This window comes from Phragmites australis, chromosome 9 (genome assembly GCF_958298935.1).
Source record: "Phragmites australis chromosome 9, lpPhrAust1.1, whole genome shotgun sequence".
Lineage (NCBI taxonomy): Eukaryota > Viridiplantae > Streptophyta > Magnoliopsida > Poales > Poaceae > Phragmites > Phragmites australis.
This window is the reverse complement of record NC_084929.1, coordinates 27,978,083-27,999,420: the sequence shown is the minus strand read 5'-3', so window position 1 is coordinate 27,999,420 and position 21,338 is coordinate 27,978,083. Positions and strand designations below refer to the sequence as shown.

Below are 21,338 nucleotides of genomic sequence, written 5' to 3'. Positions count from 1 at the left end.
TTCTCCAGACGAACCTTTCAAATAAAAAGTTATTGAGCCACATCTTTCAAATGAAAGGTTTTAGTTCGAAACTTGAATTGTACCTTCTAAATTTAAACATCTCCATACCAATTAGCAATCATGTTTCCTTAGTGTGACTTATTGAAGCATATATTAACTCATAACATCCATATACCGTCACTTAACTAGCCGTTGTGATATTTTGTTGCGGCTCAAACGTAAATTGACTCGTAAAAGACTGATAGCGCTTTAGGTTATAAAATCGGACGGTGACGGCCGTCCGATCGTATGTTAGCGCTCGGACAGTGCGTCTGCGCGCTAACAACGTCCTTTTAAAATCTACTCCAAATCATCCAGTTTCGTGTCCCCTTCGCCTCACGGCGGTGCTTACTCCCCGCTCGCCGGCTCTCCTCTTCCCCTTTCCCTTCCGGTGGCGCTTCCTCCCAGCTCGCGGGCCCTCGTCTTCCCCTTCCCCTCGCGGTGGCGCGTCCTCCCCGCTCCCCGGCCCGTTTGCTTCGCCTCGCATCATTGTCAAACCCTCTCTGCCCCCACCGAAGCGAAGCACACCATCACCTCGAAGGAATTTTCTCTCGTAGCCCCCCTCCTCCACTTCACCTGTAATCGACTGGAGTGGGCTGGATTGATATCTTCTTTTGTTGGTAAGAAACATTGGCTTGCTTGGATGGAATTGTTCTAAGAGTTTGTTTTCTTCTGTTCTTCCATTTCTTTGCTGCGAGCAGTCAAATACATATACAAATCTTTTTCGGATTCATCCAGTTTTTTGCGGATTTGTTTGCTGCGTGGTGAAGGACTAATAAAAATAAATTTACTTTCCGAGATTTTTTTCGGTTTCAACTGGTGCCTGCCTCTGGAGTGAGAGCAGTAGAAAATCGAGGTTTTCACCAAAATTTCTGCAATTTTCTTTTCCCCATTTCTTTATAAGGACAGCTTGGTTGTTACACCTAAATTTCTGCATTTTACTAGAACAAGCATCTGAACGGGATCTTATCTTCTTGTGTGTGATTTTGTGCCTCTCTTCCTCTTTTTCCCTTGGGCAGCTAGCAAGAATAATCTGCTGATCTCTCCTTTGCCTGCGATTTTCTGTACAGTAAGATGATTCTGATTGGAGCGCTGCAACTTTGATTATCGGATGCAATGGAATTAACCAAACTTCGTAAAAAGTTTTTTTGTGCAATTCTTTTCCAGGGGTTTGGGGAGGTTTTAACCCCATTCCGTTTCCTTTGTTGGTGTTATTTATGCTTTCCCTGATGCCATGCGATCTTGTTATTTACGCAGGTGGTGGAAGAAACAAAGATTCACCCCTCAGGGCTCAACCTGCAGGCAACTCCTGCTGAGAACCAGGGGAATTCGACCCGGGCATGTCGGCTGGGAGAGGCGATACAAACATCCCTGGCAATAGGCCTCTATTCTGAGCGCTGGGGTGCCCAACTTAGGCTGTCAAAATCTTGCTGGTACAGCCGCAGCAGACGACAGTAGCCTGATCGCCTTGCTGGCCTTATTCTCCGCATGCTCCACGTCTGTCTTGAATGCCATGCACGAGAGTTCTGCCCCACAAGCTGCTTTCTCGAGTCCGATGAGCCGCGCAGCTGAAGAACACGCTGAACCCTCCATCCAGCCATCCTGGAATGTGCCCGAGGGATGCACACAGGTGCCTATTAGTATCTTAGTGTTCCATAGGCGGCTGACCGGAAGGGGATCGAGACCGCAGCTGCCACTGTGTCATAGTTTTATGCCAGCCCCTGCCTTGGCTGGTGTTTCAGAGGGTAAGCATTTCTTGATGTTTTTCTTTCGAGGTGTCATTTTAGTTCAGCTATGTGACTGAATCACCATACATTATGAATGTACTGAATGCCTTTGTATGCTCATGCTCTACATATTCTGAAGGAGGAGCTTCTATTCAGCTTGCTGGGAGTAATTTCTTGTCACTTGGAAGAGCATCAAACATTGTTACAAGTGATATGGCAATGAATCCTTCACAACTAGCCACTCCAGATAAATACAATTCTGAGCATGCACCTATACATCTTCGGCCAAATGGTTTAGATGACGAAGCATCCAAGACTGGAAATGGAACAGAAGCTAGCCAACTGCAACAATCCGCAACAACAATTTTCTGTGACAACCACAGTAATTTGGAATCAGTGATTCCTGCAAACACCTTGGAAACACAAGTTCAGCATTCTCAAGAATCAACTTCCCTTCGTGCAGAAGGATCCGCTGACGACAGCATGCATGTGTACCAGCCGATGCAAAAAAAGCCCAAGACACAAATCAATCAGAGTGAGCACACACCTTTGTCAACACCAGCTGTACTCAAGGAGAAAACATTAACTCAGATAGAGATGCAGATTTCAGGTGCTGAGAAAACTGAAGCATTCAGGAATGAGGAATCCCCAGCACGAAAACTGAAGACTCGGAGGAAAAAACACAGACCAAAGGTAATACGAGAGGACAAGCTAGAAAAAGTGAAAAAACGTGTAGATTCAACACCAGATGGAAAATCTCCAAATCAAAAGGTCAAGAGAAGTTACGTCCGGAAGAAAAGAAATCTCAGCTCTCTGGAAAAGTGTGCAGGGTATGTTAGTGATCAATCAATCTCTAGAGAAATAGGAATTGATGCTAGAAGCAGAAATGCATCAGTTCGAAGAAGTCTGCATTTTGAACTCGAGGAACAAGGAGTGCGGGGAGACCATTCATTGCCAGCCAACTCACACGACCACAACTATGAGAAACTCATTCATGCTCAAAGTTCTTTATGCTCAATGACTGGATCGGAAGTGCAGATTGGACATGGACTGCAAGTAGATATGGAAAATTCACCAGGAGGATTAGCTTTTGGCATGAGTCTGAAACTGAACAAATTGTTAGATGAGTACATACATTTGCCAGAGGTCACACCAAAACCTACCCAAGAAGTTTCAAATGCAACTTCTGGATCATTTAGTATGGAACTAACAAGGGAACATGATAATGTAGGACAAACTTGCGAACCTGATGCCACATGTAAGTCCGGGTTGTGTATTGAAAAAACGGCGGGGATGGCTATAATAGAAGGGAACAAAAAAGACTTGGAATTAAACTATTCTAATACAGATGGTTTTCTTTGCTCAGCTAGGTCCTTAACTGAAATGGAGTCCACAAGAAGTCAGAGTAAGGTGTCGAAAGTGGAGAACCACACACACCATAACGATGGTGAATCATCCCTAACTGGTACACATGACTCCATTATCTTGAGGACTGCAGCTGAGATGCTAGAATTTTGCCAAGCTGGTGGTAATAAAAGGAAGAGATCAGCCCGAGTCCGTAGAAATTCCTTCGTTTCTGTTATGGATCTTGAGAATAATGCTTTACAAGCATCAACAAGATTGCCACAGGCATGCATGGATGCTCTGTATGAAAGTTCCTACACTAAGTTTATGACCAAGAAACGTTCACAAAAGGCACGATCGCACTGTCCCAGTTCCATTCAGCCAAATGTGGAGCTGAAAAACAGGCCACTAGTTGGAAGCATTTTTTATGGTGGATCTGATGGATCAAAAGTATCAGAAGAGACTATAAAAAATTCTGCACCGCAGACCCTGGCCAATAAAAGAGTCAACCTTGACACTCATTACGAAGTACCAGAAGGGATCTCAGCAAATACATCAACAGTACCGTATATGGATTACCTTCAAGGAGTTGCATCAAAGCTGAAACATCTTGATTTGAACACTGAGCAGGTGCATAGAACTGAGATGCATTTATCTCTGACCACACCTGCTGTTATTTCTTTTGGAGGAACAGATGGTCTGTCAAATGCTCTTGTCCCATATGGTGGTAGGATGGTGGTTCCATACGAGAGGCCCTTGCAGTTAGTCAAAAGGCAGCGCCCTAGAGCTAAGGTTGACTTGGATTTTGAGACAACAAGAGTTTGGAACCTTTTAATGGGGAAAACAGCTGAGCCTGTAGATGGGACTGATGTTGAGAAGGAGAGATGGTGGCAGCAAGAAAGAGAAGTTTTTCAAGGCCGTGCTAATTCATTTATAGCACGCATGCGACTTGTTCAAGGTACTGTTGCAAATAATTTCGAACGTCTATAATATGCTGAAATAAGTTGCCCTTTCTACTACTAACACCTGTCCCAAGAGCCCGCTAGCCAAAGAGAATTGGTTTACAGTCCTTGAAATGTTTTCATATTACCCATTATTGAACCACCTAATTTCGAAAATGCTTTACATGTGCCAAATAGTTTTATAGCTTGAAAGAGAAGGAATTATCTAGCCTCTGTAATGCTGAACTCATCTTCCTCAATGTGGAGGTACATACAATGATGAATAATTTTCGAGCTCATCTCTGACAAGTGATCAACCACTCAAAACTTCAGTTACCTCTTGTACCAACTTAGTAGGTAACATTCAGAGTTTGCAGTTTGAGGAGCTAACTTCTTGCTTCCAAACTTGGCCTCTGGCTTTCTTCTCCACAAAAATATGTCTACAATGCGGGAAACTTTCATGTTACACTAATACCAGTGGAACAATATGATAGCAACCATGTAGACTTGTATCTTGTTCTGGGTTTGTCCATAACAGTACACATGAAAAGAAGTACGAGAACATTGTCTATTATTAAAAAATTCAATTGCCTTTAAATCCATGGTTGAAGCTTGTGGCTAATTTCTCAACCACTCGTTTATCAGGAGACAGGCGCTTTTCTCCTTGGAAAGGATCTGTAGTTGACTCAGTAGTAGGAGTCTTCCTCACTCAGAACGTAGCTGATCATCTTTCAAGGTATGGCATTCACAATCAGTATGCTTCAACAATACTCAATTCTTTAAAACAAAATGATGATGAATGAATTGATCTTATGTACAAGCTCCCTTTATGACTACTATTTTGACAAACTACAGCTCTGCCTTTATGGCCCTTGCTGCAAGTTTTCCGTCACGGTCAGTCAATAGCAATTGTAAGGATGATACTACCACCCAAGACAATGAACAAACCATCAGCTCAAGTGCGCCGGGAGAAAAAAACATGTTTGACCTCTTTCATTATGGTGCCAGACCTGATCTAGGAGTGAGTTGTGAGGAGTTATCAATGACCTATGAGAATAAAGACATGGAACCAAAGGACAATTCTTGCGCTGATGAATTGATTAAAGTTGAAAATTATTCTTTTGATTGCAGATTAGCAAATGCAAGTGTTTGTAATCACCAAGGGATAGAAATAGAACATAAAGCACAGCAATTTTCAAATTTCTCCTCTGTAGAATTAACCGCGTCTTCAGAAGTCCTGCAACAGATACAGTTCCAGAAGGAGATCTCGTCCTCCCAAAGTGTAACTTTGGAAAATCTTCAATCAACATTATCTTTGAGTTCTGGGATACCTAGAAATTTTGTTGTTGTTGATTCTGCTGCAACTTATGAGCAGCTGGGAAGCAATATGGATCATGGAAAATCATTAACAGGAAATGGTGCCACAACCAGTGAAATGGAATGCCAGAGGCTCAAAACAGCAGCAATAAGGGATGATGGTATCAGTAAACCTGGGATTCCTTCTAGTAACACGATGCCATTTATCTCGACCATTGATCCTCAACAAGTAGATTTGAGAAACGAGCCAAATGTTTCTTCGACATCTCCCAACATTTCTTCAGGTTCTGCATCACCAAACTTCATAAATGGCACCATCGAGATGAAAAATACTCTTTTCATGCCATTTGATTCTGATGTGGCAGAAATGGGTGGTAAGACCGCTGGTGCTACTCTGAACTCTCCAAAAACAAGCACAGAGCTTCCAGGTCAGCAAACATCTCTTTCTTCTATAATTTTAATTAAAATGCAATGCTTGTCTGTTAACTGCTTGACAAAAACTTGATAACCATGCAGTAAAGTTACACCATGACAAAAGGACTAGTTTTGAAGCATCAGACTTGCAGGAGCATGAATCACTCTTTGTCACTGGTGAAATGACAGCTGGAACAATAAGAAAAGAAGATGAATGTACTTTGAAATCTGGTTTTACTTCCTACAATGGAGTACCAGATGCAGCAGCACGAGCATCACGGCCAAAGAAAACAAGAACCACAAGTAAAAAGAATATGGAGAATTTCGACTGGGATAAATTGCGAAGGCGGGCTTGTAGTGAAGGCCACATGAAAGAAAGAAGTTTTGAAAGAAAAGATTCTGTAGATTGGGACGCAATAAGGTGCGCAGATGTGCAAAGAATTGCTCATGCCATTCGGGAAAGGGGAATGAATAATGTTTTAGCAGAGCGAATCCAGGTAATAGTTGAACAGTTACTAGGATTAACTATGATTTATATGCACTGCTTATTTTTGGTTGAAGTTTAAACTTTTGTTTTCCTCAGAATTCTGCATGATTGAGTTAATAGTTATTTCTTAACTCTATGTTTGAACAGTTAAAAGGTTTTATATGCACTTGATGTTTTTGTCAACAGTATTTTTTTTTGGTCTTTTATCATAAGGCTCTACTATAGAGATGATCGAACCATAAGGAGATTTTTACTGTAGAATTGGGAATTGCCATTCCTATAGTTTTTCCTAACGGTAAAATTGATGGTTTTACAGAGTTTCCTGAATCGTTTGGTCAGAGATCATGGGAGCATTGATCTTGAGTGGTTAAGGGATATTCCCCCAGACTCAGCAAAGTAAGATACTCTGTTTTGTATTTACTCATCCCTTGGTGATGACATTTTCCAGTGCTGGAAATGACTGTCAACCATCATTAAAGTGTGTGGGCCAATTAAATGGAGCAAGAGGTGCAACATGTTGAAGTTGGCACTGGAAATTAGTATCTAAAACTCAGCACTGTGCACTAACATAGAAGTTCTGTAAAATGCCAAGTTTATTACTAGTACACAAAAGGTTTTACGTTGTAATGCAGACTAAAGCAGTGAAGGATTCCTTAGAACAATATACGCATTCATATGAGCCTCGTGTAGTTCACAAGTGACAAGTGTTTATATTGAAACATATTTGGTTTATTGTCAGGGATTTCCTGCTAAGTATACGTGGACTGGGGCTGAAAAGTGTTGAGTGTGTTCGTCTTCTCACTCTGCATCATCTTGCCTTCCCAGTAAGTTTCTGTTGGAGTAATTAATTTGCCTGTCATAAATTAATATTTACACATCAATGCTTTGACCACTCAGGTTGACACAAATGTTGGTCGCATATGTGTTAGACTGGGATGGGTGCCCATTCAACCCCTCCCTGAATCTCTACAGTTACATCTCCTGGAGCTGTAAGTGTGCTGCATTGTTCATACCATTTATTTCATTTCTGTTTTTACCTTTTCAGTTAAAATCTTACTTCACCGCATTCTTTTCACCTTGGCAAAGGTATCCTGTCTTGGAGACTATACAAAAGTATCTTTGGCCTCGCCTGTGTAAACTTGATCAACAAACACTGTGAGTTCCAAAAACTCAAGTATACATTTTTATTAGATTTTGTGAATCCATGCAAATTGCAGTATCTGTATATCATGTATAATTAACAAAATTATCACTATTTCACAGGTATGAGCTACATTATCATATGATTACTTTTGGAAAGGTATGTCATGAGCATTTGCCTTTTGAAACAAGCCGAATAGCCTGCACATTGGTCAAATGTGAATTTACAGTTGCAGTCTTATATAACTCTAATGCTTTTGATGGAAAATAGAGTTGTAATCGCTATAAAATTCTAATGCCTTCGCTATAAAATTCGAATTCCTATGATTAATATATACTTGTATTTGTTATACAACCTTCTCTCTAATGATTGTACAGATTGTTAGGAATAACAACTTGTATTCAATGGTAGCCTATGAGAACAAAATATAGAGTACATGAGGAAAACCTTAGATTAGGAGATTACCATAATACCCTTGACTATTATACCCTTAACATACATAATCTTGCTCCACCAAAATAAGAGGTGTAGATATTTCTATTTTTTTTCCATAAAAAATCTCGGATTTCCCCCTTTTTCTTTTCTTACACTTCAATCGCAAAATAAGAGGCACCTTGAATCCCACTTGTTGCTTATATATATATATATATATATATATATATATACATACACACACACACACACGTATGTATAAAGATTTCTTCCAATCAATCATGCAGGTCTTTTGTACCAAAAATAAGCCAAATTGCAATGCATGCCCTATGAGGAGTGAGTGCAAGCATTTTGCAAGTGCCTTTGCAAGGTATTGTCCCACTTGCTGTACTCCTTATAGCTTATATGTGACGAGTATAAAATAGCTTTATGGGGCAATTGGGGGACTTCAAATCGCCACCAATTGGCCTGCATAATTGATACTTTCAGTGTGCACACATAAACCTTGTGATAGGTACATCACTTCCATTGGTTGAGAGTTACTGGAATTACCTCCACTACCACAATATAACAATAGTAGAAAAGTCACTGTGCAATACCTCTGAGCCAACTTGATCCGGTGCTGCACTTGGATCTGTGATCTATTAGTCCTTATGCACAGTCTATCAATTTTTTTGTGCAGCTCAAACATATTTGGCACTTTGGTTGATCTTGTCTAGGAGCTTTACTTTTGTTTACCTCTTCATATTGACAGTTTCTTTCTTTTTCTGATTGCTTTTGCAATGAAGTGCAAGGCTTGCACTTCCTGCTCCTCAGGAGAAAAGCTTAGTGAAGTCAAGCAATCCATTTGCTTTCCAGAATAGCAGCACGCACACTCTGAATTCTACTCATCTGCCTCGCCTTGAGGGGAGTATCCATGCAAGGGATTTTCTTCCTAAGAACTCAGAGCCAATAATCGAGGAGCCATCAAGTCCAAGAGAGCAAGAATATCCAGAAACTATGGAAAATGATATTGAAGATTTTTATGAAGACGGTGAAATCCCAACAATAAAGCTTAACATGGAAGCTTTTGCACATAACTTGGAAAATTGCATTAAAGAAAGCAATACGGAACTCCAATCTGGTGATATTGCAAAAGCATTGGTTGCTATTAGCACTGAAGCAGCTTCAATTCCTGTACCTAAACTAAAGAATGTGCATAGGCTTCGAACAGAACACTATGTGTAAGTGGAGAGCCAATTTTTGCTTGGGTAGATATCAGGTGAAAATGCATGAAAACCAATCGTGGAGGATTCCATAAAAAATTCTCTGAAAGTAAAATTTTTTGGGTGGGGCATGTTCTATATGTATGACGAAGTTCAAGATTGAACTATATCGCATTTGCGAGATGCAAGACTAAGTGTTTGCGTCTTTTGCACCTCACAAATGTGATCAAGTTTAAACTTGATATTTTGAAGAGATATAGAGCATGCCTTCCACTACATCTGGTAATTCTTCGAAGCTTCCACCTTTAATGTTTACCTGTACGGCATTTCCACCAGCAATGGTGCTCTTTTCCTTTACGTTAAACATGCGTCACTAACTTACAACATAGTTACTGTCCAATGTAAATAATGCCATTCATCAAGATAACATTTAGTTCTTTAACTGCAATTTCTCTACTTGCAGATACGAACTTCCAGATTCACATCCTCTTGTACAACAGGTGAGATGCTGTCATTTTTCTTTTAAGCATTTCAAACTACAGTTCCTGATTCAGCAAATGATTAACAGTTAGGACTTGACCAACGGGAACCTGATGATCCAAGTCCGTACTTATTGGCCATATGGACACCAGGCAAGCTTATTTTCTTTGAGACGCATGAGTACACATACAAGTTGATTTTCACTAATTTTGTGACTACTGTGTAGGTGAAATAAAGGAAATAAGCAAGGCACCAATACCATGCTGTGACTCTCAAATGGAAGGCAGCTTATGCAATAATGGGATGTGTCATAATTGTATTGCTGAACGAGAAATCCAATCTAGATATGTCAGAGGCACAATTCTGGTAAAGCAGCCATATCAGAACATATCAGAACATGGAACAAAGATTTTTCACTTCCAAGAACAACAAATTGTTTAGGAGAATCAACTGTTTAGTTTTTGGTCAAGTTGCTCAGTAGCAGGGATTTCAATTTCGTTTTACAATTTTTTCGTTCACCGGTGAAAAGACCGAAATTTGCGAAATTTCGCCAAAATTTCGGTCATTTTTCGTCCTCTGCTCTGTAGGTCCCACATGTCAGTGAAAGAAATTTCCAGAATAAGATATTTCGTTCCCCACTGAAATTACCGAAATTCGTGAAATTTTGGGGAAATTTTAATCCCTGCTCAGTAGCACAATAAAGATTTTTCATGGACATGTGGCCACAGGCCCATCTTTTGGTGCTACTGAGAAAATTATCCCATAGTTTTATTTACCTACAGTTTGGTTCAAAGTAGAGATATAAAACTTCTATCTAATAATTTATAATCTTCACTTCCAAGAAGAAGAGCAACATATATTTTTGCTGTTGGGCTAAAATATTCATACAATTTTTTTTTTTGTTAGCTAGATAATATGAACAGATATGAGTAATATAAATAATACATTGTTGGTTTAAGATATCCACGTGGAAGTTAGCTATGGACAGGGGTGCGTGGAAGTTAGCTATCCACGTGCCAGAGCCATGACTAGACTTGCAAGATCTTATGGGTTTCATCTCTAGTCTACCCAACTTGTTTGGGACTGAAAGTCTTTGTTGTTGTTGTTGTTGTTGGTTTAAGATGCATAACATATTTCAGCTAATGACAAGTTACTGGAACATGAACAGGTTCCTTGTCGAACAGCTATGAGGGGTAGCTTCCCACTTAATGGCACCTATTTTCAAGTTAATGAGGTATGCCAAGCTACATTAATTGTGTACGTCTTTCTTTTTTTATAAATAAAAGGGTAGACAAGTGCTGCCTGTTAGTGTCCAATCTCTTTAGACTAGACTTTTTCAGTCTTCGTGGATCTGTTCATGCAGGTATTTGCTGACCACAAATCTAGCCAAAACCCCATACATGTCGAAAGGGAGCAGTTATGGAACTTGCAAAGGCGCATGGTCTTCTTTGGGACTTCAGTACCTACTATATTCAAAGGTTGTCACCCTTGCACAAACAATTCAAAGAAATATTATCTGTTAATGGTACCAACAACAGTTATTTCGATCACTTAGGTCTAACAACAGAAGAAATACAACACTGCTTCTGGAGAGGTATGAACGAGACTTCTCTTGTTCTGTCAACACATGCTATTCTGGGGAAACATCTTGCCTCTTGCCATCAAACAGTTTTCAGAATGCAGATCCTGTGATATGACCAGTATTTTTTACCATAACATATCCAATCACAGTTTACAGTGTCTCAATAGTTATAGAAGACTCCTGATTGTCACGAGGTGTCCATTCAGTATTGAAGAAAACATTTCATGCTGCCTATATGATTGATCTGGACCTAGTCTATGTTTTAAGATAACCTTGGAATAGTGGAGGTGGAGACGTCTTGGAACGACGGAATAATTATGGCTAAAAAACTCTGCCTCCATTCTTTTTTACTTGATGTTTTTGACTTTTCACGGTCTTCGAGATGCGAGTTTAGCCATTACTTTTTATAATACATCAAATTGTAATAAAAAATGTAATATTATGGAAGCATTTATAGTGAAAAATCTAATGATACAATTTTCATATAACAAATCTATGTAGTTTTAAATATATAAGTGGTCAAACTTCAGAAAGGTTGAAGGCATGGAAATACAACAACAACAAAGCCTTTGTCCCAAGCAAGTTGGGGTAGGCTAGAGATGAAACCCACAAGATCTAACTAAAAAGATGATGAGAAAATAATAATGATAATAAATGTATTAGTAATAGTAAAAAATAAAGTAATAACAGTACAAGGAGACTGAAGTATAGGATATGGTTCTAGCACGTGGATTGCTAACTTCCACACGCTTCTATCCGTGGATAGTTATTTGGGGATATTTCATTCCTTCAAATCTCTCGTTACAAACTCCTCCCGTGTTAGCAATCCATGTGCACAGAAATGTCAAGTAAAAAAGAACGGAGGTAGTAGATTGCCAATATGAATAGAGAATGTTAGAAATACTGTATTCATGTATGTGTATGTGTGCACTGTGCATGTATAGAGACCGCGTCCAGTGCGCGGTGACCGCGTCAGGCGCGCATGGTGACCACGTCGGGTGGCTGTTAGCTTACATGCAGGATCATAGCTGCTATTTCGGATCTTAGACCATGTAATCGTTGTAACTCTCTTGCTAAATAAAGACCACGATCCCATGAGGATCAGTGCGCGTTTTGGCAATTCTTTTATGGTACCAGAGCCACGATCCAAACCACTGAGTTCATGCCATGTCCGGCAGCCCACAATCTTCCTTCACCAATTCCTCTTCCACATCCATTCCATCCGGCCAAATGCCTGCGCCCTCGTTCAATCACATGATCAATGTGAAGCTTACGTAGGAAAATTACCTGCTGTGGTCAGCTCAAATCCTCCCCTACCTCAGAAGCCAAGGGCTTATCGGATACGTCGAAGGTTCCATGCCGTCACCAAGCCAGACCATCACCATTACACCAACTGAAGAAGGCGACCAGCGAAGGATCGCCGTCAACCCCGAGGACACCAACTGGTACCACCAGGACCAGTTCGTGCTCAGCGCCATTCTCTCCTCTCACCGAGGACGTCCTCGGCAACCTGGTGGGAATCACCACCGCACGCGACGCATGGCGCACTCTGGAAAAGATGTTCGCGTCGAGCTCTCGCTCACGTATCATGCAGATACGGATGCAGCTCGCCACAATCCAAAAGAAGGATCTTGGCATTGTGGATTATTTCCGCAAGGTGAAGCGACTCGCCGACACCCTCTCCGCCATCGGAAAACCACTTGAAGATGAAGAATTAATCGCGTACATCTTACGCAGCCTCGGTCCAGACTACGATCCACTGGTGACAAGTATCACCACGCGTGCTGATTCGTACTCCGTCAGCGACGTATATGCACACATGTTGAGCTATGAGATGAGACAAGAACATAACAACACTGTTGTTCAGGTTTCTTCGGCCAACAATGTCAGCAGAAATTTCAGTCACGGTGGTGGCAATTCAGGCCGAAATGGCCGTGGACGCGGTCGTGGTGGCGGACGATCCCAAGGAAGTCGTAGCAGTCGTCCAGCTTCCGGAGGACAGATCAACAATGGGGTGCCACGCGATGTCCTCTGTTAGGTTTGTCACAAACCTGGTCATGATGCACTTCGCTGCTGGCATAGATTTGATCAAGCCTACCAATCCGACGACAATGTCAAGCAAGCTGCTGCTGTCACTAATGGCTACTCCGTCGACTCCAATTGGTACGTTGACACCGGAGCAACGGATCACATCACCAACGATCTTGAGCGCCTAACCACCAAGGACCGCTACACTGGAGGGGATCAAATTCAAGTTGCTAATGGGGCAGGTCTGTCTATTTCTCATGTTGGATACTCATCAATTGCTGGTTTAACTCGACCCTTATATCTGAACCATGTCCTGTATGCACCTAAAATCAACAAGCATTTGATTTCTGTCCGAAAATTAGCTTCTGATAATAATGCTTTTGTTGAATTTCACCCCAATGCTTTCTTTGTCAAGGACCGAGCCACGAAGAACACACTTCTCACAGGCAAATGTAGAAATGGTCTCTATGTTTTGCCAAATAATAGTTCCAGTCAAGCCTTGCTATCGGCCAGAATTTCTCAAGAGCAATGGCATAGAAGACTTGGGCATCCAGCCTCTCCAGTTACTTTGCGAATTCTTCAAGAGAATAACATAGGTGTAGACACAAATATCTCACCTTCTCTGGTCTGTGATGCCTGCCAACAAGGTAAGGCACATCAGCTCCCTTACAATTCTTCTTTACATGTATCTACAGCTCCCTTGCAATTGATTCACACTGATGTTTGGGGATCAGCTCTCCCATCAGTCAATAATTCAAAGTACTATGTTTCTTTCATTGATGACTATAGTAGATATGTGTGGATCTATTTTCTGAAGTGTAAATCTGAGGTTGAGCCGGTGTTCTTTCAGTTTCAGAAGCATGTCGAGCACATGCTGAATTCCAAAATTTGTTCGGTTCAATCCGATTGGGGGGGGGGGGTGAATATCATCGTCTACACAACTACTTCAAAAATTCTGGGATCGACTATCGGCTCTCTTGTCCTCACACTCACCAACAGAATGGCATGGTAGAGAGAAAACATCGCCATGTGGTGGAAACCGGTCTTGCACTGCTTGCTCAGGCACAAATGCCTTTGCGGTTCTGGGATGAATCTTTTAATACAGTTTGTTATTTGATAAATAGAATGCCCAGCCGCACTACAAATTATGACACTCCTTTACATAAGCTTCTTGGCACAATGCCAGATTATTCAAGATTACGTGTTTTTGGTTGTGCTTGTTGGCCCAATCTTCGGGCTTACAATTCTAGGAAACTGAATTTCAGAACTAAGTAGTGCATATTTCTTGGTTACAGTTCCTCACATAAAGGCTATAAATGTTTTGATCGAACAATTGGTCGAGTTTACATTTCTCGGGTTGTTGTTTTTGATGAAACCATTTTTCCCTTTGCTATTCACTCCTCTGAAAAGAATCAGTCACCAAGGATTTCTCACCATCCAACCATTCTACCAATTCTGACCAAACCCATCCAATACACTGAAACCTCTCTCACCAATCTAAACACAACCAAAAACCCCAACCAGGTTGAACCAGCAATAGATGTCTTTCACTTGAGTGATAGTCAAACTAGTCCTGTTGTTAACAATGATCTCTCGAGTGCTAGTCCATTGTCTGCAGGTGTCTCAGCTCAGGATTCTGCTGATTCAAGTTCGGCCGACAGTGTTAGTCCAAATCAGGACAGAGAAGAACCAGGTCCATCTCAACCGCTTGAGACCACCAGACAGCACTCAATGCGAACACGACTGAATCCAGATTAGTTCTGCCGTGACTGTACTATATTATCACGAAGTCGTGTTCGCACCAGACAGCACTCAATGCGAACACGACTTCGTGATAATATAGTAAAGCCATAGCCAACGTCACGGCAGAACTAATCTGGATTCAGTCTCTACTAAAAGAGCTTGGTGTGTTTCAGCACAAGCCACCTCGGCTTTGGTGTGACAATCTTGGGGCCACCTATCTAACAGCTAATCCGATGTTTCATGCGAGAACTAAGCATATTGAGGTTGATTTCCACTTTGTTCGAGAGCAAGTAACTTGCAAGGCGATGGAGGTACGGTTTATCTCATCCAAAGATCAAATCGTAGATGTTCTGACGAAGCCACTCTCAAGAGCTCCGTTCGTCGCTAATTGTCGCAATCTCAACGTTCGTTGCTCCCGTTGTGATTGAGGGGGACTGTTAGAAATACTGTATTCATGTATGTGTATGTGTGCGCTGTGCATGTATGGAGACCGCGTCCAGTGCGCGGTGACCGCGTCAGGCGCGCATGGTGACCACGTCGGGTGGCTGTTAGCTTACATGCAGGATCATAGCTGCTATTTCGGATCTTAGACCATGTAATCGTTGTAACTCTCTTGCTATATAAAGACCACGATCCCACGAGGATCAGTGCGCGTTTTGGCAATTCTTTTAGAGAAATGAACTAATGATATTGATAAGTGGAACAGAATGTATGTGTATGTTTATCCATAAAACTATCTTTCAAATGCGGACTGAAGCAGTTTTTAGGTGTCAACTTAACTACGACTTTTTTAGCAAAATAACTTGACTGTGACCTAAGAAAGCTATTCTTCACATGGCCTTTCGGCCAGTGCTGCTGGAATCTTTTATTACTTCAGTATCTTTGATCTTGCAAGTGTTTTGGTATTCAATATTTGTGTATGATTGTCTGCTTGTGAGGGTCGACATGGTTCAACAATGTTTACATGTTCTTTTGAGTATTTGCACCCATTATCTTTACCCTTCATGCATGATCTATTTGGTGTTTCCTTAGGAAAGACTAAAATGCAATGCAGGATTTGTCTGTGTGCGAGGATTTGAGATGGAAACTAGGGCACCAAGGCCTCTGTGCCCCCATTTGCACGTTGTAGCAAGGCCAAGATCCCGCAAGACAGCAGCAACTGAGCAAGCACTCTAATTTAGCAAAGATATCAAATCTATAAACATTATGTTTATGGTGATACCATTCACTCTCGATCTGTTCATGGGTCATATTAGTTCCTGCCGAACGAAGGCCATTCTTCGAGGTAATAAACCATGGAGTTGGAAACTGTTAATTCTCAGATGTGGAAACTAATTCAACATGAGAAAGCACCAAATGTTTTCGTATGCACCGCTGGTGCAAGTTTTATGTAAATTATCATTTACCTGTTAATCTGTGTAGGATGCCATTGTTTTCCTTTCTGAGACACTTGTATCTTATTAGCATTTCATTTGGTTTATCAATTGTACATGTACTAGATTTATGTACTGGTATCATGTTGTGTGCTACACACCATTTGTTTCATCACTGGATAGCTTGGCAAAAACCTTGTTTCTGTACCTGTATATTCATGTTGTCTACATCACTGATTTTCACAACTAGCTGTTTTCGTGCATCTGGAAGATACGAACGAACAGTGTCATGTCATCAGAGTTTGCTGCAAGCGGGCATGCTGTAATAAAATTGTCAGCACCTTATTATTTCGTCCTGTGGACTTGACTACTACTTTGTGTTTTATTTTTATTTCTTTTTGAAATTTTACCAGAAGCTCTGGGGTTTCTAGAGGATGTTTATGTATTTCCAGTCCGAGACATTTTTTTTTGCTGGTGGCTGAGATTCCTGTCCAACTCCGGCGCACCATAGCTCCCAAAAATTAAACTTGTATTGGGCTTCATAACTTAAATAACAAACAATAACTTTCAACATAAAAGAGGTTCAACTTCTGAGTCGCAAGATCAACTAACGATTCAGAAAAATTAACCTTTCAAACCAGTAGTTTCGAAACTTGCAAATTTCACGGTAAGGGACTTAACTAGATTCAATAGTTTTTCAGTGTGGTTTTTGGTGAAATCATTATGACGATCACGCGGTGTGTTGGGACGATGATGGACAGCAATGGTGGTGGGCTGGTGGCACTAACATGGCTAGCATATTAGCATTGTAATGAGAGTTGCAAAATAAGGATTGCTCGAGAAGCAAGCGAGCTATACTTGCTATGATGAAAAGGCCCTCTTGCCACATAAAATATATGATACAAAGAACGGATGCCCAAAAATACCAGGAAAAAGAAATACCTGCCATGATGGATGCGTAACTGCGTATTGTAAAACATCCTTCAGAAGACCGCAGACTTCAGAGCTTTCAGGTAGGTATCTTTGCCTGTTTCTTCATATACAACTCGGAGGAAATGCTTGCTCACAGGACAGCGTTGTTTTCGAACACTAGTACTGGCATCCTAGTGCCTTGTCATGACATATAACAGAAGAATATTTCAAACACCAATACTGCTTATAAACAGAACTTGTTCATAGATTGCAATACTACATGACAAACATTGTTACCAAACCATAGGCAAAACTGATGCAACAAATAGCATCTAACTCAACACTATAATAGATTTAGTGGGATTCAAAGCATGCGCAGCTACAACTCAACTTATCGAGGCTCTAATCATGACCGTACTGGAAGTGCGTGACTGCGTCTCCAGAAGGAATAACCCTTTTGAAATCGTTGCCCGGCCTCGGAACTTCAGGGAGGAAGGAACCACCCCCTATTCTGAAATCTGACACTGGAATGCTACACCCACCAGCAGTAGGCATTGCTAGCATCATGGAACTACGAGGATCATAATATGGATCCAGTGAGAACCCTTGAGAGAACGATGGATTTGACATGATATGATTGGTAGGATAGCTTGATGTCATGTTGACTCGACTTGTTGCTGTCAAACTGAACCTTGAACCATAGCTATCACTTGAGGCCATCTCATTTCCAGGAAACGAGTCTATTGGCAAACGGAACAAACCAGCAGGGCCTACTGGTACTTTCACATCGTCCCGTGGTAAGATCCTGTTAAGGTAGTCTGAATGTGCTGCTAGTGTCAATATTTCCTGGCTGAGAGGAGTTGACCTGCTGAGTGAAAGTTGCATGTCGTTGACTAGCAAATCATGGTTTGCGTAGCAATCCTCCGGTGCTGGAAGTGCCAATATGTTCTGGCTGGGTGAACTTGGCCTGCTCAGCTTTTCTCTGAGAGACATCTTGGCACGTCGAAGGGCTACTAGCACCCCTCCTACATCATCGTTTGATGGTTGATGCAGCTGTGCATCAAGCTGGTTATCAGTATGGTTATGAAAGAAGGACGAACTCCACTCCGAGACTTCGCTTTTAGGGGTATCACTTAAAGGGCTCCCAACTAATGGTGCATTTATGTAGCGCTCAGAAGAGCGAGCATCTGCATGGTAGCTTGAACCACTGTCTGAATTTTCATCTCCTTGACCTTTATTATGTCTTGCATTTAGGGTGCTATCACAGCTTCCTTGTGGTGAGAGAGATGATTTTCCAAGAGTAGTACCACTTCCTTCAACAATTTCAAGACAGCTTATATTTACCAACACATCCTTCGTAACCTGCAATTCACCATTGCTTGAAGCAACTGTTGCAGTAGTCTTTCCAAAATCATGGTAGTCATCAACTTTGCACTGCTGAATAGCACTATCTTCTGCTGCATTTGGTGGCAACTCTGAAACAGATTCCTTTGGTAGATATTCAGAAGGATTTCTGATGCCAAAGATATTATTCTCGCTTGATTTTGCCTGTTCACAGACCACTCCTTTATCCATAATCTGTGCAATTTCCCTCTTCCCACAAGCATTTTTGGTTTGATTTAGCTTATTGCTTAAGCTAACATTATCCTGGAAGTTGGAGAGCACAAGTGCAAATTACGGAAATATTAGCTCATTTCAGTTTTTTTTATCCACTCAAATGCAAAGCTCAAGACAAAGAATAAAGTAAAAACAAATTGTTTGGTTCACATGACAGCAAGCATTTCATGTTAAGAGTAAATTAATTATTCCACACCAGGTCAACAAGCAAGTTTCACGGGAGGAAACCACAGTAAAAATAATAGAATAAGGAAAACACAGTAACACACAGTGCACTACACCAAAAGAAAAAAGAAGGAAAACCTGATATGTTTTGAATGATTAAAACAAAGTATTTGACAACAACATAAAATGTTGGCGCAATAAAGTCCATTTTAAGTTCTTAAGACATCTTATAGCAAGGCTATAAAATATGTTAACATTGTCTTGTGGCACTGTTCTTCTGGTCTAGGCCTTGCTTGTTGTTTTTGTTTAGGGGAATTTGCATCCATACCATCACTTTAGATGCACTGTTCATCTATACTATCAGTGGTGTCAATGACACGTGAGGTCTAGTCCTATATGTCAATGACACGAGCTGGTGGTATAGATGAAAAATGCATCTAAAGTAGTATAGATGAAATTATTCCTTTTGTTTATTGCTGTTTCAAGTTACTTGTTTGTTCGTTTGTTTTGTTCCCTTCTTAGATCTTAATTCAAAAGATACACTCTCCTGTGTATTCTTGAAATAAATAAACGGCAGCAACATGCAATGTTAATCTTTGAACATGGAACAATGTGCATACTTGTGAGAATAATAGCACAAGAACTACTTAATCGACGATGCATCATATCTGAAAAGGATAGTGGGTACCGCAGTTGAATGTTGGCTCTCCCTGAATTTCTTCTCCCACTCCCTCTGAGCATTTTCTTCAGCCTCGTACTGCCCAATGAGCTCAGCCTGCTTCTCCAGTACCCTCTCCATCTCCCCCTCCTTTTCATAATCCATGCTGTACCGATCACCGCCATCCTCGACTCTTCCATTGCTCGAAGAACCTTGCTCATCATGGCTTACCTCACCATCGAAATCTGGCCGCTCATCAGTACAAACGGTACAATCGGATATCTCTTGCCCCTCTGTGCTCTCCCCAGCAACATCCTCCTTGTCCTCCCCGCCTTCTGTCTGAGATCTGTCAATCGAAACAGTATGACTACATTAAGTCAGGTAGCCAATACACAACTACAGATCATCAATTGTCACGAATTTGAGCAATGTGCAATGCTTGGACCTCAGCTCCTTCCTCTTGATCTTCCGGCACGACTGCCCCGGATGGTACTTAGGCGACGAATCGGCGGCGCGTGAGTAAATGCAGCCCCTCCTATGGCCATGGCTGTGCCTCTGCCTGAGCTGCCTACCCTTCTGCTGCTGCTGCTGCTGCGGTCGCTGCCTCTCCCAGTCGGGGTTCGCGGCGCGGCCCTTCCACGACAGCCGCCCGGCCTGAGCCGCGGCCGCCTGGCTTCCAAGCTCCGACCCCGACAACGCGTCCTCCGGCGCCTCCCCGCGGGCATTGCCACCGCCACCGCGGTCACTTTCGGCGGCATCAGGGCTGCCGTTGTCGACCTCGTCCTCGGAGCCGGAGTCGGCCGCGGCGTCACATAGGCCGCCGAAGCCCTGGGAGTCGAGGATGGCGAGCACCTCCGCGGCCGCCCGCTCCGCCTTGCGCCGCTGGGCCGTCACCATCCGGAGCTGCTCCTCCAGCTCCGCGACCTGCAGCAACGTGAGCGGTAATTAGGCAGCAGGCCGGAAACGCGGATGCAGGAAGCGACGAGAATGCGCGCGCGCGCACTTACCCGCCTGGCGAGCTGGTCGGCGCGCTCCTTGGCAGCGCGGGAGACGGAGCGTTCGGAGAGGAGCCGCGCGCGGAGGAAGTCGATGGTCATGGCCGTCGTCGCGTCCGCCGCCGCCATCCCGAGAGCCCCGTGGAGTCTCGCGGCCCGCCCACCCTCAGGCCTCAGCGCGGCCTCTCTCATCTTCTCAAGTCTCGGGAGCGGCGTCCGGTCCAGTCGCAGCATCCAAAGCGGCACGAGGACTCTGTGCCGCCACCGTCCGAATCGCTTTCGCTGCTTCACCTAACCGCCCGCCCGTGCGAGTGCGCCACTGCGCCTGCCCTGCCGCGTCGTGTGCGGTGCGGCACCTGTGCAAGGGTGTGGGGCTCTCACCCGTGGGGCACGGTGTGCGGTCACGTGGCGGCCGGTGCTTTGCCTTGAACCCTTCTGCTTTACGCCACTAGCCCACTACCGCGTGACCACTCGCGTCGCTCCCCTCTCCCCTTCACGCACGCAACGGCGCCGCAGGCCGTGCCCACCGGGCGCGTGGCGCGGGTTCGCCGTAACGGACAGGGTACGACATGAAGCCAACGGTGTCCGCCCTGTAGGACCTCGGGGTCGGTGCTCCGGCTTCCCGGTCCGGCGTGGTTGGCAGCGCGAGCTCACTCCAGTTCAGGAATCAGGAGGCAGCAGCAGCAGCTCCCATCGCAGGTTGGCGATACACCCACTCCAAACCTGATCGAAGCCCTG

General features: G+C 42.9%; 2 protein-coding genes and 1 non-coding gene across 6 annotated transcripts; 2 read left to right on the top strand and 1 right to left on the bottom strand.

The window, feature by feature from the left end:
* The first annotated feature begins 331 nt into the window (after positions 1-331).
* On the top strand, positions 332-16,601 carry LOC133928977 (protein ROS1C-like). 4 transcript variants are annotated; one of them, XM_062375532.1, is made up of 21 exons: positions 334-659; positions 1,297-1,784; positions 1,906-4,068; positions 4,697-4,787; positions 4,907-5,652; positions 5,734-5,796; positions 5,885-6,279; positions 6,586-6,665; positions 7,009-7,093; positions 7,167-7,258; positions 7,356-7,424; positions 7,533-7,569; positions 8,130-8,212; positions 8,631-9,065; positions 9,511-9,547; positions 9,616-9,679; positions 9,754-9,893; positions 10,696-10,761; positions 10,891-11,005; positions 11,083-11,121; positions 15,935-16,601. In XM_062375532.1, exons 2-21 carry the CDS (start codon positions 1,553-1,555, stop codon positions 16,054-16,056), a joined length of 5,154 nt encoding a protein of 1,717 aa, XP_062231516.1. In that variant the 5' UTR covers positions 334-659; positions 1,297-1,552; the 3' UTR covers positions 16,057-16,601. The 4 variants fall into 4 exon arrangements, with proteins under 4 accessions (XP_062231517.1, XP_062231516.1, XP_062231515.1 ...); XM_062375531.1 differs by adding an exon at positions 1,110-1,174 and having other exon boundaries at positions 335-659; positions 4,907-5,796; XM_062375530.1 differs by having other exon boundaries at positions 335-659; positions 4,907-5,796.
* On the top strand, positions 12,806-12,944 carry LOC133929970 (small nucleolar RNA Z247). The gene has a single exon (XR_009911690.1). It is a non-coding gene; the product is annotated as a small nucleolar RNA Z247 (small nucleolar RNA).
* A 688-nt stretch (positions 16,602-17,289) lies between the features above and the next one.
* LOC133928976 (uncharacterized) lies at positions 17,290-20,980 on the bottom strand. Its single transcript, XM_062375529.1, has 4 exons — positions 20,613-20,980; positions 20,051-20,529; positions 19,636-19,951; positions 17,290-18,812 (listed from the first exon to the last, which is right to left on the bottom strand). Exons 1-4 carry the CDS (start codon positions 20,832-20,834, stop codon positions 17,568-17,570), a joined length of 2,262 nt encoding a protein of 753 aa, XP_062231513.1. The 5' UTR covers positions 20,835-20,980; the 3' UTR covers positions 17,290-17,567.
* Positions 20,981-21,338: the final 358 nt, after the last annotated feature.

Coding starts and splice junctions, on each gene's coding strand:
- LOC133928977 (XM_062375530.1), top strand. CDS start 1,553: ATGCACGAGAGTTCTGCCCCACAAGCTGCTTTCTCGAGTCCGATGAGC. Junction 6,280..6,585: donor TTTTAGCAGAGCGAATCCAG/GTAATAGTTGAA, acceptor ATGGTTTTACAG/AGTTTCCTGAATCGTTTGGT. Junction 11,122..15,934: donor ACAACACTGCTTCTGGAGAG/GTATGAACGAGA, acceptor AATGCAATGCAG/GATTTGTCTGTGTGCGAGGA.
- LOC133928976 (XM_062375529.1), bottom strand. CDS start 20,834: ATGCTGCGACTGGACCGGACGCCGCTCCCGAGACTTGAGAAGATGAGA. Junction 20,530..20,612: donor CCGACCAGCTCGCCAGGCGG/GTAAGTGCGCGC, acceptor ACGTTGCTGCAG/GTCGCGGAGCTGGAGGAGCA. Junction 18,813..19,635: donor AGAGCCAACATTCAACTGCG/GTACCCACTATC, acceptor TCCAACTTCCAG/GATAATGTTAGCTTAAGCAA.